Source organism: Paroedura picta, chromosome 2 (genome assembly GCF_049243985.1).
Source record: "Paroedura picta isolate Pp20150507F chromosome 2, Ppicta_v3.0, whole genome shotgun sequence".
Taxonomy (NCBI): Eukaryota; Metazoa; Chordata; class Lepidosauria; order Squamata; family Gekkonidae; genus Paroedura; species Paroedura picta.
In genome coordinates this window covers 185,540,983-185,556,403 of record NC_135370.1, presented here as the reverse complement: position 1 = coordinate 185,556,403, position 15,421 = coordinate 185,540,983, and the positions used below count along the sequence as shown (strand labels likewise).

Below are 15,421 nucleotides of genomic sequence, written 5' to 3'. Positions count from 1 at the left end.
TGAATTTTTTTTGCCTGATATCTAGCCTATATCGTTGTACTTGTAGTTTAAACCCATTACTGCGTGTCCTTTCCTCTGCAGTCAACGGAAACAGCATCCTGCCCTCCTCCAAGTGACAATCAAATACTTAAAGAGGGCTATCGTGTCCCCTCTCAACCTCCTTTCCTCCAGAGCTGTGGGCCCTGCAGGAATTGTCATTGTTCCGCGGGGCCTGCAAGACGGAGCTCTTCCACCAGGCTTTCGGTTGAGTCCGGGCAGCAAGAAGATCTAGCCCCTCTGACAAATGTGCCGGTTGCGTCTCTCATCTGCCACCTCCCTTTCCCTTCTTAGGGGGTGTGGAATTGGGTTAGCTATATTGAATTTTGCCGCCATTCTTGTTGTAACTTTTGTATTAATTGTATTATGTTTTATTGTGCTTTTATTGTTTTAGGGCAGTGGTCCCCAACCTTTCTTCGGCTGGGGACCAGCAAGCCATGTGCGATTTCAGCCGCGCAGCGCGCATGTGTGGCCGAGCCACGCATGCGCAATGCGCGGCACGGCCCTGATTCCCTCTCCCCCCCTCCCGCAGTAAGAAGCTTCCCGGGCCGCAAGCTTGCAGCCTGGGAAGTTTTTTACTGCGGGGGGGCGGGGAGAGGGAACCGCGGCCCGGCGCCCTGGCCTTCGCCTCCCGGCACCGGGCCGCAGACCGCAGGTTGGGGACCATTGTTTTAGGGGATTGGTTTTTATGTGACCCGCCTCGAGCCTCCTGGGGGAGGCGGGATATAAATAATAACAATAATAACAATAATAACAATAATAACAATAATAACAATAATAACAATAATAACAATAATAACAATAATAACAATAATAACAATAATAACAATCATCATCGTCATCCTCCTCAGGACTGGTAGTATCCTCTTTATTCAGAGTGCTTCGCATACAAGTTAAATAGGCAAGGCGACAGTATACAGCCTTGCCAAACTCCTTTCTCAATTTTGAACCAATCAGTGATTCCATGCCCGGTTCTCACTGTTGATTCTTGACCTGCATATAGGTTTCTCAAGATACAAATAAGATGCTCTGGTATTCCCATCTCTTTAAGAACTTGACACAATTTGTTGTGCTCCACTCAATCAAAGGATTTGGCATAGTCAATGAAGCAGAAGTAGATGTTCTTCTGGAACTCCCTAGCTTTCTCCATGATCCAGCGTATGTTGGCAATTTGATCTCTAGTTCCTCTGCCTCTTCGAAATCCTGCCTGTACTTCTGGAAGTTCTCGGTCCACATATTGCTGGAGCCTAGCTTGTAGGATTTTGAGCATAACTTTGCTAGCATGAGAAATGAGTGCAATGGTGCGGTAGTTTGAACATTCTTTGGCATTGCCCTTCTTTGGGATTGGAATGTAAACTGACCTTTTCCAATCCTGTGGCCATTGTTGAGTTTTCCAAATTTGCTGGCATATTGAGTGTAGCACTTTGCATCGCCCAGATGCTTTCCACTGTAGATATACTCTCCTTCACTAGAATTTCCTGACAGGTAAGCCCTTTCCTCACATACAGTGCCACTCCTCCACCTCTTCGATCTATTCTGTTTTTTCTGAACAGTTCATATCCATCCACCATTACATTCCAGTCATGGGAATCATTCCACCAAGTTTCTGTGATGCCTATTAGATCATACCTTTCCATCAGCATGAGAAATGTTCTAGCATCTAGAAATGTTCCTGTTGCATTTGACCTATTTGGACTTCTTTTCCCATTTAAGCATGTGGGCACTCACTTGCCCATGCCACAGGCAGGGACCATGATGGACAGCTGGGCCTCAGAATCATTCTGTGCTTTTGCCCCTTCTGAGATTGTGGCAGACGATGCTTCTGGGAATGAGATAAACATGGTCCCTTCCCTTTGCTTCTGCTGTGTTTTGTTTCCAGGGGGCAGAGGTGCTGTGTGGAGGCGAGGCCTATGTACCAGACGACCCCAAGCTGAGCCACGGCTTCTACATGTCTCCCTGTATATTAGGTAGGGGCACTGTTGTCGAATCTCGCTTCTAACACTCCAGCACTCCGAGACACTGATTGCACTTAGTGATAGTGGTGGAGGCGTCTGGTGACATATGGACAGGCTAGATGTTAGACAGTGTGCCAGCTGCAGGAATGCTGGTGAGGAAGCAATGCTCCTTTTCAGCCCTGGAAAGGAGGACAGGTACCAATGTCTGGCTAGGAAGAGATGGAAGCCCTTTCCTTCCTCTCATAGAATCATAGAGTTGGAAGGGACTATTCAGGCCATCTAGTCCAACCCCCTGCTCTACGCAGGATCAGCCCTAAGCATCCTAAAGCATCCAAGAAAAGTGTGTATCCAACCTTTGCTTGAAGACTGCCAGTGAGGGGAAGCTCACCACCTCCTTAGGCAGCCTATTCCACTGATGAACTACTCTGACTGTAAAAAATTTTTTTCTGATATCTAGCCTATATCGTTGTACTTGTAGTTTAGACCCATTACTGCATGTCCTCTCCTCTCACATAAGTCTGAGGGTAATATTGCCCATCAGTGCCCCAAACTCTAAGCATAGCTACGTGATCAACAGGCGATATGCTAGATTGTAAAATGTTTGTGTTTTTAAGATGGTTCTAATGTGGGTTTGTGTTGTCAACCTCCCTAAGCCCACTTGCAGGGAAGGTGGTCTACAAATTGAAGTATAAAGAAAGAAACATACAGGATTGGACGTTGAGTTTAGCCACTTACCCTATTCCTAGTGCAGCAAATTGTAGCATGAAGTCAGGTAGTTCACATCCCACCAGCTTCCTCCCTGCAGGATAACTAGTGTTGAGAAGAGCATTTCCTGCTCAGAATGGTTGGCTTGGTCTTAAGTATCACGCAGCCAAAGAATTATTTATCATGTTGCTCTCAGGAAACTGTGAAGACAACATGACCTGTGTCCAGGAGGAGATCTTTGGGCCAGTCATGTCCATCCTGCCCTTTGATACAGAGGAGGAGGCCCTGAGGAGAGCCAACCATACCTGCTTTGGCCTGGCGGGGGGTGTCTTCACCAGGTATTGCTGGCAAAAATGGAGCTGGTTTGGGGAGAGGGGTGGTGGGGAAGAAGTGTGGGGCCCAAGTGAGCAGGCAGCAGCCTCTGGGCCCTCAACAGTAGGAATGTGTGAAGGCTAAGAGGCAGGAGACAGCAAGCCAACCCCAAGCACAGAGAGTGAGATGCGGCTCTGCAGCTGCTCTTGCCCAGGACAGCCGTATACCCTCGTCATCTTCTGGTACCTGCTGAAAGTGGCGAACTTGCCGGTTATAAACTGGCACACTCTGCTGTTCCTTTTGGAAATGCTGCCTGCTCGGAAAGAAAAAGTCATGCTTAACCCCTCCTTCCTTTTTACTCCCCAGGGATCTCCAAAGGGCGCACAGGGTGGTGGCTGGGCTGCAAGCGGGGATGTGCTTCATCAACAACTACAACATTACGCCTGTCGAGCTTCCCTTTGGAGGATACAAGATGTCAGGTAACTCATGCCCACATTCTCTGCAGCCACCCTGCTTGACTGGAACCAAAAGTAAAAGGATTCAGATGCCTCAGGGAACCAAAAGTAAAAGGATTCAGATGCCTTTATACTAACGCCCGAAGCCTGGGCAATAAGAAGGAAGAGCTGGAACTTCTCATGCTGATGGAAAGTATTTGCCAATCCTCCCAATTTGGTGTCGTCTGCAAAAAAACCAAGTAAATGACATCAACCGAATTTCCCCGATCCAGCAAACCTGTCACTTGGTAAAAAAAGGAAACCAAGTTGGTCTGACAGGACCTGTTGGAGACAAATCCATGCTGACTTCCTTGGATCACCAAATGGTCCTCCAGATGTTTGCAGATCGCTCCCTTTAATATCTGCTCCATTATCTTCCCCACAACAGAGGTCAGACTCACTGGTCTATAATTTCCTGGGTCATCCTTCCTTTCTTTTTTGAAGATTAGAATAACGTTTGAATCATAGAATCATAGAATCATAGAATCATAGAGTTGGAAGGGGCCATACAGGCCATCTAGTCCAACCCCCTGCTCAACGCAGGATTAGCCCTAAGCATCCTAAAGCATCCAAGAAAAGTGTGTATCCAACCTTTGCTTGAAGATTTCCAGTGAGGGGGCGCTCACCACCTCCTTAGGCAGCCTATTCCACTGCTGAACTACTCTGACTGTGAAAAACTTTTTCCTGATATCTAGCCTATATCGTTGTACTTGAAGTTTAAACCCATTACTGCGTGTCCTTTCCTCTGCAGCCAGCAGAAACAGCATCCTGCCCTCCTCCAAGTGACAACCTTTCAAATACTTAAAGAGGGCTATCATGTCCCCTCTCAACGTCCTTTTCTCCAGGCTGAACATTCCCAAGTCCCTCAACCTATCTTCATAGGGCTTGGTCCCTTGGCCCCAGATCATCTTCGTCGCTCTCCTCTGTACCCTTTCAATTTTAAAGGCATGCTTTTCATTTTTCTGACCCAGATGCAGAACTTTACACTTATCTTTATTAAATTGCATCTTGTTCTCATTTGCCCATTTTTCCATTGTGTTCAGATCTCGTTGAACTCTGTCTCTATCTTCCGGAGTATTTGCCAGTCCTCCCAATTTGGTGTCATCTGCAAACTTGATGAGTAGTCCCTCCACCCCCTCATCTAGATCATTAATAAATATGTTAAAAAGTACCGGGCCGAGCACCGAACCCTGAGGTACCCCGCTACTCACCTCTCTCCAGTCTGATGAAACACCATTGACAACAACTCTTTGAGTGCGGTTCTCTAACCAATTCCCTATCCACCTAACGATCTGAAAATCCAGATTGCAGTCCTTCAACTTATCCATCAGAACATCATGGGGAACCTTGTCAAAAGCTTTACTAAAATCCAAGTAAATGACATCAACCAAATTTCCCCGATCCAGCAAACCTGTTACTTGGTCAAAAAAGGAAACTAGGTTGGTCTGGCAGGACCTGTTGGAGACAAATCCATGCTGACTTCCTTGGATCACCAAATTGTCCTCACTTGCTCTCTTCCAATCCTCCGGGACATCTCCAGTCCTTAAAGAGGTCCCGAAGATGATGGATAAGGGTTGTGAAAGTTCTCTGGAAAGTACTTTGAGCACTCTCGGGTGCATTTCATCCGGACCAGGGGATTTGAACTAATCCAGTGCAGCTAAATGCCGCTCGACAACCTCTCTATCCATGTTAACCTGCCACCCAGACACTATCCTTTGGCTACGGCCATCTCTAGCTGTGCCTAAACCCTTTGACCTGTGGGGGAAAAGCCTTTCTGCTTTCTCTGCATCTTCTGTTAGAGTTTGTCCATCCGCACTCAACAGTGGGCCTATTGCCTCCTTTACTTTACGTTTGCTCCTCACATAACTAAAAAATCTTTTCTTGTTACAGTGGGCTTCCCTGGCCAATCATAGAATCATAGAATCATAGAATCATAGAATCATAGAATCATAGAATCATAGAATCATAGAATCATAGAATCATAGAATCATAGAGTTGGAAGGGACCATAGGGGAATGTGAAATTTTTTTTCCTGATATCTAGCATATATCGTTGTACTTGAAGTTTAAACCCATTACTGCGTGTCCTCTCCTCTGCAGCCAACAGAAACAGCATCCTGCCCTCCTCCAAGTGACAACCTTTCAAATACTTAAAGAGGGCTATCATGTCCCCTCTCAACCTCCTTTTCTCCAGGCTGAACATTCCCAAGTCCCTCAACCTATCTTCATAGGGCTTGGTCCCTTGGCCCCAGATCATCTTCGTCGCTCTCCTCTGTACCCTTTCAATTTTATCTACATCCTTCTTGAAGTGAGGCCTCCAGAACTGCACACAGTACTCCAGGTGTGGTCTGACCAGTGCCGTATACAATGGGACTATGACATCTTGTGATTTTGATGTGATGCCTGTGTTGATACAGCCCAAAATGGCATTTGCCTTTTTTACCACTGTATCACACTGCCTGCTCATGTTTAGTTTACAATCCACAAGTACCCCAAGGTCTTGTTCACACACAGTGTTACCTAGAAGCGTATCCCCCATCCAGTAGGCATGCTTTTCATTTTTCTGACCCAGATGCAGAACTTTACACTTATCTTTATTAAATTGCATCTTGTTCTCATTTGCCCATTTTTCCATTGTGTTCAGATCTTGTTGAACTCTGTCTCTATCTTCTGGAGTATTTGCCAGTCCTCCCAATTTGGTGGATTTGGGGATTTGAACTCATCCAGTGCAGCTAAATGCCTCTCGACAACCTCTCTATCCATGTTAACCTGCCACCCAGACACTGTCCTTTGGCTACGGCCATCTCTAGATGTGCCTAAACACTTTGACCTGTGGGAAAAAACAGATGTAAAATAGGCACTAAGCCTTTCTGCTTTCTCTGCATCTTCCGTTAGAGTTTGTCCATCCGCACCCAACAGTGGGCGTATTGCCTCCTTGACTTTACGTTTGCTCCTCACATAACTGAAAAATCTTTTCTTTTTACAATGGGCTTCCCTGGCCAATCTTAGCTCACTCTCAGCTTTGGCCTTTCTTATGATTGATCTACAGTGCCTAGTAACCTGTAGGTACTCTTCTTTAGAGCTCTGTCCTTCGCTCCATTTCCTGAACATTTTCCTTTTCTTTCTTGATCCTCTTGAAGTTCTCTGTTCATCCAAATAGGCTTCTTAGAGCTCCTGCAGTGTTTTCGTCTTTCTGGGATAGTCATTGATTGAGCATGCAATAGCTCCTGTTTGAGTAGCGCCCACCCTTCACATGCTCCCTTCCCTTCCAGCATTCTCGTCCATGGTATGACACTCATCATGTCTCTGAGTTTATTAAAGTTTGCCCTATGAAAATCCAACATCCATGTCTGGCTACAAGCTTCCTTGGCTCCCCATCTCAAAAGGAATTCTATGAGGACATGGTCACTTCCCCCTAGGGTCCCCACCTCCTTCACCTCATCCACCAACTCTTCCCTGTTGGTCAGTATTAAGTCCTGTATGGCTGAACCTCTTGTGGGTTCATCTACCATTTGATAAATGAAATTGTCAGCCAGGCAGGTCAGAAACTTGCATGACTGAGGACGCTTCGCAGAGTCTGTTTCCCAGCACACATCTGGGAAATTGAAGTCACCCATGATGACAAGGTCCTGCCGTTTGGATATTTTCTCAATCTGCTCACAAAGTGCAGCATCCACATCCTCTCGTTGGTCAGGCGGTGGGTAGCAGACACCAACCACCACACTGTTTGTTTTCCCCTCTCCTATTAAATCTTTATACTGAAGACAAGTCAGTCTTTTCTGTTGAGCTTTGCCAAAGTATGCTTCAATTGGTGATTTCAATATTGATGGTGCTGGAGATCACCCCAGAGGCGGTCCCTGACCTCAGAAAGAACTGTCTCGCTCTTCGCCGTTGAGTCTTTTTCCGAACTGTCTGCAGAGGCTCCCTATTGTGGTCAATCTCCTTATCCTCTTCAGGACTGGTTGTATTCTCTTTATTCCGAGTTGCAGGGCTCTGGTCTATGAACTCCTCCCCTTCCTTACTTTGGGTCAGAGTAATAATTCTGTTTTCTAGTGCCCTAATCTTTTCCTCCAAAAGTCTTACCAGCTTACACTTGGGGCAGCTGTAGTCCATCTTGTCTTCTGGGAGGAAGGCAATCATGTCACACTCACTGCAGATGATGGGATGAGTGTCCTGGAGGTCCATTGTAATGTCTAGGCAGTGCAAGTACTGGTCAGCAGCAACTCTCCCTCAGTTGTCAGGGTGTCTGTTGTTAGGAGAGGACAGGGATGGCGACTGTAAGCCGCTTTGAGCCTCCTTCGGGTAGGGAAAAGCGGCATATAAGAACCAACTCTTCTTCTTCTTCTTCATCATAGAATCATAGAGTTGGAAGGGGCCATACAGGCCATCTAGTCCAACCCACTGCTCAACGCAGGATCAGCCCAAAGCATCCTAAAGCATCCAAGAAAAGTGTGTATCCAACCTTTGCTTGAAGACTGCCAGTGAGGGGGAGCTCACCTCCTTCTTAGGCAGCCTATTCCACTGCTGAACTACTTTGAATGTAAAAAAAAATTTCCTGAAAAATATATGAACTTAGGCAAATTGTGAGTGGGTGGGCAGGCAGGGATGTTTCAGTGTTTATGTTGTGTGGCCCTTCCCTATATACCCAGGAAATTGCTGATCACCACTGTGGGATGGTAGGTGAATTTCCTCCAGGCCAGGCTGGATTCTGGAGATTTTTGGTGGGGGGATCACTGTGGCATGAAATTGGGACTACTGCGGGTTGGCAGATAGTTGTGTGTTCCTGCATTGCATTGTGTAGGGGGTAGACTATGTCTATAATTCATAGGCAGAGAGATAGGATGGGAGCTACCAAGTCTCAGAGGTAAGCTTCATTCAGATGCACAAAGTTCAGCCTCCAGGGTAACGGGTCGATCCCCATGCTGCCCTAAGATCCCCTGAAATTAAAAGTCCTCTGGTCTTATCCGAGCAGTTTATCTGCTTTTAAATAAAATGGGGTGTTGGAAAGTGTACATTTATATGATGCCAGATTATGTTTAAGTAGCCAAATGTAGGCACAGCTATTTCCTTACAAAGAAGACGGCATGCCTACTTGAAGTAACACAAAGAGAATGGGAAACCGACTCTCCCCCCACCTCCCCCTCAGACTTCCTCCATCAACATCCTAGTATGACACCCACTTTCAGGCACTACTTCATCCAAAATGGTCCCCACCCCTGAAAGTATGAAATTGTTTCTATCCCTTACACGCTAAGAGTTCAGGGCCATCATGTTTTCTTCTGCAATGCCAGAGAGGACGGATGTGTAGGGATGCGTCTATGCAACAGGCTTTGAATTGGATGTCCAGTTTTGCCTTTCACGGAGGCTGGCAAGCAGGCATCCAGGGCCACGGGGTGGGGGGGGGGCCATCCCAGGCACTCTGAATGCTCTCTCTCTCTCTCAGGGTTTGGCCGAGAGAACGGCACAGCAGCGATTGCTTATTACTCTCAGCTGAAGACTGTCCTGGTGGAGATGAGCAACGTGGAATCGGTATTTTAGTGTCTTCAGCCCCACCGGCTGCCTCCTGGAGGCTTGAGGAGCAGGGAGTCGCAAATGCCCCATTGGAAGGCCTTTTCCACACTTGGGAGCAGCAGGGGCTGAGTTGACAGCTGAGCATCTTGCCCACCATTCACCTTCATGGCCCTTTCTTCTCATGCAGGAAGGAGCTGATAACGGGTGCAGTGCGGGATTGCTGCCTTTCCTAGGCAGGAACTTTTGTACAGAATTTTTAAAGTAAATAAAGGACCCGACCTTGAACAAAAACCTGGGTAATCTCTCCTAGGTCAGACTCCACAGGAACTCTGCCATGGGATGACGGGAGACAACTGCTGTCCGCAGGAGCCAACCAATGGTGTTACCTTCAGGGAACACACGCATGTGGCCATTCACACAGGGACTCCCAGCTGTAGGCCTTTGGGGGAGCCACAGTGAGAGGAGGGGGAAAGGTTAAGACTTCTACTAGTCCTGAAGAGACCACTCTCCTTTGTGGCAGGGGCACGTTGCAGGGAGAAACTGTTTACTGGCCACAACCTTAAAGGTAAAGGTAAAGGTATCCCCTGTGTAAGCACCAAGTCATGTCTGACCCTTGGGGTGACGCCCTCCAGCGTTTTCATGGCAGATTCAATACGGGGTGGTTTGACAGTGCCTTCCCCAGTCATTACCGTTTACCCCCCAGCAAGCAAGCTGGGTACTCATTTTACCAACCTCGGAAGGATGGAAGGCTGAGTCAACCTTGATCGAACTCCCAACCCCATGGGTAGAGATTCAGACTGCATTTCTGCTGCCTTACCACTCTGGGCCACAGGAGGCTCTGGCCACAACCTTAGATTCCACCTACATCCTTTTTGGCGGCGGGGGGGGGGGTGCCTTCCTGTGAATATTCTTGGGAGTCCAATGAAATTATTTGCTACTTCCCTGGCTAATACTTTTTGCTTGAAGGAAAGTATGACCGAACGTACAGCTGTGCAGGGACCCCGATGATGTTTTGTCCTTAGTTTGCTCTCTGCTGTGTAGTGTTTGCACTTGGTTGTCACCAGAGCTGACCACTCTCTGTGGCTGGACTCTGAAACGTCTTTCTTCCCTTGTGCTGCATTTTCACAGAGATCAGCCGAGGGATGGAGCTGCTGCTGCTGCTGCTGCTGCTGTTCCCTGGGCATGAAGCCAAAGCGGGAGTGAGGCTTTGAGTGGCGTCGCGGCCTCTCCGGCCAGGCACGGGGCAGTAAGGGGAGGGAGTGTGTGCCCGGCCGGCAGGCAGGCAGGCCTCCTCCTCCTTCCTCGCGGGCGGCTACTCCGAGGGGCGCACAAGGGCCGCCTTGCCGCCCCCTCCCGGCCTCTGCCTGGGGACTCGGCGCAGGGAGCGGCTGGGCGGCAGGCGGGACTCGGCGGGCTCGGAGGAAGAGGCGGGGGGGGCGCGGCTATCCCCCCTCCCGCAGGCCGTGGGGGCGGAGCTGCGCAGGCGCGCGCGGGGCGCAGGCGGGAGAAGGGCGCGTGGCTCCGGAGCGAGAGGGCGAGGCAGAAGCCCGGGTGGCCGGCCAGGCAGGCAGGCAGGAGGGCTCGGTCCTTGCGGGGCCCGGGCGGGGGGCCCTTGCGAGGGGGGGGCGTCTCCGGAGCCCGGCCAAGGCAGCCCCGCGCGGCCGCCCCTTCTCCGCCCCTTCTCTCCCGTCGAGAGCGCCGAGGGCTGGCCGGGCCGGGCTGGGCTGGGGCGGCCCTTGGAGCGGGGAGGGACGGCGCCGCTCTCCTCCCGGCCTTTTCGGCTGCTTGCAGAAGCGCGTCCGGGCCGGGCTCCCCGTGGCCTGCGCTCCTTGGGGCGGCCTCAGCTCTCTCCGCCCCGTGGCCCCTGAAGGCCCCCCTCCCCGGCTGCCTGCGCCCCAGGCTCCCCCAGGTGGGGCGGGGTGGGGTGGGGCTCGCTCCCGCCCTCCTCCTTTCCTGCCAGCCAGCCGCAGAAGTGGGGCCAGCGACGCCAGCCCCTCCCAACCCGCCCTCCTCTGCAGGCAGGGGCGGTGAAAGGGGGGGACGGGACGTGGGCGTAGGATTTGCCCGTGTCTCTAGGTGGGTCCGGTGGGTGCCTGGAGGTCAGCGGGGGAGGGGGTGAGCCTCCCTGCTTCTCTGAAAAGAGAGGTTTTGGGGAAGGCCTGGTTTAGCACCCTCCAGTCATAATGCAGGGAGTCTCAAGAACAGGCCAGACCCTGCAGGGACTGATGCTCAGCTGAAGAGACCAGTGAGACCTAAGGGCTGCCACGTGGTGGCAAGATACAAATCGTGGCTGTAGCCATGTGGTGGTTTCCATAGCCAGCTTGGTGTAGTGCTTAGGAGTGCAGAATTCTAATCTGGCGAGCCCAGTGGCTTCGGGCTCGCCACAACACTGAGAAAACTGCTAAGAGCGAGCAGTGATATCAGGGCTCTCTCAGCCTCACCCACCTCACAGGGTGTCCGTTGTGGGGAGAGGAAAGGGAAGGCGACTGTAAGCCGCTTTGAGCCTCCTTCGGGTAGGGAAAAGTGGCATATAAGAACCAACTCTTCTTCTTCAGTAATCTCAGGGCTCTCTCAGCCTCCCCTCCCTCACAGGGTGTCTGTTGTGGGGAGAGGGAAGGGAAGGAGAATGGACGCCGCTTTGAGCCTCCTTCAGGGAGAGAAAAGTGGCGTATGAGAACCAACTCTTCTTCAGTATTATCAGAGATTCCTCAGCCTCACCTCCCACACAGGGTGTCTGTTGTGGGGAGAGGAAAGGGAAGGCGAATGTAAGCCGCTTTGAGCCTCCTTCAAGTAGAGAAGAGTGGCATAGAAGAACCAACTCTTCTTCAGTAATCTCAGGGCTCTCTCAGCCTGACCCACCTCACAGGGTGTCTGTTATGGGGAGAGGAAGGTAAGCTGCTTTGAGACTCCTTCAGGGAGCGAAAAGTGGTGTATAATGAACAACTCTTCTGTTATCTCAGGGCTCTCTCAGCCTCCCTTCCCTCACAGGGTGTCTGTTGTGGGGAGAGGAAAGGGAAGGCAAATGGACGCCACTTTGAGCCTCCTTCAGGGAGAGAAAAGTGGCGTATGGTCTTCTTCTTCAGTATTATCAGGGATCCTTCAGCCTCACCTCCCACACAGGGTGTCTGTTGTGGGGAGAGGAAAGGGAAGGCGAATGTAAGCCGCTTTGAGCCTCCTTCAGGTAGAGAAAAGTGGTGTATAATCAACAACTATTCAGTAATCTCAGGGCTTTCTCAGCCTCCCCTCCTTCACAGGGTGTCTGTTGTGGGGAGAGGAAGGGAAGGCGAGTGGAAACCGCTTTGAAACTCCTTCAGGGAAAGAAAAACTTGTAAGAACCCACTCTTCTTTACTAATACCACGGCTCTCTCAGCCTTCCCTCCCTCACATGGTGTCTGTTGTGGGGAGAGGAAAGGGAAGGTGTCTGTAAGCCACTTTGAGACTTCTTTGGGTAGAGAAAAGTGGCATATAAGAACCAACTCTTCTTCTTCAGTACTATCACGGCTCTCTCAGCATCCCCTCCCTCACAGGGTGTCTGTTGTGTGAGGAAGGGAAGGCTAATGGAAACCGCTTTGAGACTCCTTCAGGGAGAGAAAAGCAACATGTAAGAACCAATTCTTCAGTAATCTCAGGGCTCTCTCAGCCTCACCTCCCTCACAGGATGTATGTTGTGGGGAGAGGAAGGGAAGGCGAGTGGAAACCGCTTTGAGACTCCTTTGGGTAGAGAAAGCGGCATATAAGAACAAACTCTTCATAGGAGGTGGGGTTAGAAAGGGCAAAAAGATTCTTTAGCTTGCCAGCTTGTCTGATTATGGCAGTAACAACCTGTGCCTAACTTTTTCAACTATAGACCACTCTTGCAGCAGCAGGAGGAATATACTTGTCCATCTGGCAAAAAAAAATTGGGGGGGGGGAGGGACCCAGGATTTCGCTCCAGATGGAGGGAGCACTTTTGTATTGGGTGATGCATCTTCAAAGTCTTTTGGGCTCTGTAATGATCATCATATTTTTATTATAGTGGCTTGCTTTTTCTTTTTAATCTTTTTCTTTTTAATCTGCTGCTTGCAACTGGTTTAGGAGAGGGGTGATTTTCAGAGTTTTGATCTGGTACCTTGACATTTCTAGTTTTAAATGTGACTCCTGTTAATGAGTTTTGATGACAAGATGACAGTTTTCCTTCCAAGAAGAGAGGAGGATGTCTTTTGTTCATGAGGGTTTAGCCGAGCCCAGGGACAGAGCCCAGGGACACACGTCCACACAGCAATGTCTGCAGCTAACAACTCCAAGGGGGAGGGGACACACATGAGATAAGAAGCCCCCCTCCCCCCAAGAAGAAGAAAAAGACTTGCGATGAGTTGAGCCGTTTAAAGCAGCTGCAAAGGGAGAGACTTCAGCCCCGACCTCCAGCAAGTCTCACCATAAGTCGACAACCTGACCAGATGAGCCTCAATCTTCAGGATGTGGTCATGTGAGTGCTATGCCTGGGCAATTTTTTCTTCCACTTCAGTTTTTCTCTTATCTATAGAACTCAGGGAGAGCTGAAGTCTTGACCTTTGTAAGGGCAGAGATGGCTAACTTGATGCCCCAGTGTGCTTGTACGCCCCATAGAGCATGATACTGCAGCTCCCCTTCTCTGCCTCAGTCTAGTTCAGGGGATAGAGATAGTTCTTATGGGAGGAATAGACCCCGTCTAAATGACCTGGAGCTCCCTTCCAACTCTGTTTCTATGATGGCCAACTAAGGCAGCTGAAAAAAGGAGCCATTGTACACCCTGCCATTCTGACTCCTCTGATGAGGAATCAAGGTCCAAGGACAGGGAAGGAGTTTTTCTGACAAAGAAATAGAGGCGCCTATTCAGGTAAACAGAACATTTATTGAAGTTGGATGATTTTCAGTTTTTGCTGGCTAAATTCTAGAATTACAGCCGACTGAGGAGGCCATGCCAAAGGATTCACATAAGTACTATGGCCCTAAGGGATGGGGGGATTGCTTTCCCAAACTTGATTGTTACCCAAACTAGTTTTCCCATGCCTGAATCTTTTGAATGCAAGATTAGAGCTGAATGGGAGAAGCCCTTAGTGTCTAAACAATTTCCAGCATTTATTTTCAAAATGTATTATCTCCCCAATTATGTGGAAAAGATGCTTCAGGTCCCAGCTATAGATTGCTGCTTTGTAGTCTTCCAGCTTGTTATCGGAGGACAGGGAAGGCTATCTAAGAGACATTCTGGACCTCAAGTCCGATGTGGTCCGGTGCAAAGCTCATGAGGCCATAGCCATGTTTATTAAAGCCACCAGTACAGTTGTTGTGGTCTATAGGGCTGCTTTAGCATGGTGCAGAAAATTGCTGACCCTTATTCCAGAGCCCAAGGCTAGGATTATTCAGGGCACTAATAGGCTCCTAAACGCCTCAGCTTATACTGCTGACGCCTCTCTAGGTAACATTGTTTTTGCCGCCATAGCTATGGCCTCTACCACTGTGGCCAGGCATTTTCTCTGGCTTAGGGCTTGGCAAGCAGATCCTTGGTCCAAAACTATTGTAATTGCCTACCCCTTCCGGAGAGAGAAGTTATTTGGTGATGCCCTAGACAAGGGACCTTGTAGAAACCAGGGATAAAAAGGCTTTTTTTTTTTTTTGCAACGCTTTTTGGGAGGGCAAGCCCTTTCTGTCTTCCTTTTGATCATAACAGAATCTGAATACAAGATTGTAGGGAAATTTTTAGGGGGGTCCCCTTCAACCTCACGCTAGGACCAGATAGTTGAAAGGAGGAAGTACTTAAAATCATTCCAGAGTTACATAAATCAGAAACTCAGTACAGAGACGCTGTGTGACAGAAAGCAAAGGAAGACCCTGTCTAATCCCGTCTCCCCCTACAGCTGGGAAACAGGTGAGGTTCAGGTTAATTGTAGTTCTCTAGCAGGATCCCACTGATGGCTCTGCGAGAATGAGGCTGTTTTCCTTTAAGCAACCGTTTTCCTTTATACCCAGCAAGGCACCTTCGAAGCGTTCTGGCAATAGAAAAGATATGTAGATCTGACCATTTGCCCCAGTGATGCTTTGGTGTGACCTGGGCAGGAAGAGACTATGCTGTTAGATGTTATCACAGATCGGGGGGGGGGGGCGTGGGGGAGGCTTGACATGCTGTTTGAGTAAGTTGCCGTAGTGTGTTTGTGTTGGGGGAAATGAGTGAGATAGTGTGTAAGAGGATGGGGGATCTAGAGGAAAGCCAGCCTCTCCTCACATGTGCCCCAAGATGCATTCATATGGGATTAAATATGCCTTGTGAGCAACTGTTACCCACGAGGACAGGTGGGAGAGGGAGAGAGAACTGTTTACAACACATGGAACAGTGCTTGAGACACAATGCATACCAACATGTTCAGATTCCCTGCCGAGACAAGGCATCTGCAAC

At 49.3% G+C, this 15,421-nt stretch overlaps 1 protein-coding gene across 2 annotated transcripts in view; it reads left to right on the top strand.

The window, feature by feature from the left end:
- The window catches only part of LOC143828870 (4-trimethylaminobutyraldehyde dehydrogenase-like), a 45,612-nt gene extending 36,327 nt beyond the window's left edge, over nucleotides 1-9,285 (top strand). For both annotated transcript variants that reach the window (XM_077319035.1, XM_077319034.1), the window contains exons 9-12: nucleotides 1,916-2,003; nucleotides 2,893-3,034; nucleotides 3,375-3,487; nucleotides 8,945-9,285. In XM_077319035.1, the coding sequence (XP_077175150.1) occupies nucleotides 1,916-2,003; nucleotides 2,893-3,034; nucleotides 3,375-3,487; nucleotides 8,945-9,039 (438 nt within the window). In that variant the 3' untranslated portion in view covers nucleotides 9,040-9,285. The remainder of the gene's footprint in view (nucleotides 1-1,915; nucleotides 2,004-2,892; nucleotides 3,035-3,374; nucleotides 3,488-8,944) is intronic.
- The last annotated feature ends 6,136 nt before the right edge of the window (nucleotides 9,286-15,421 follow it).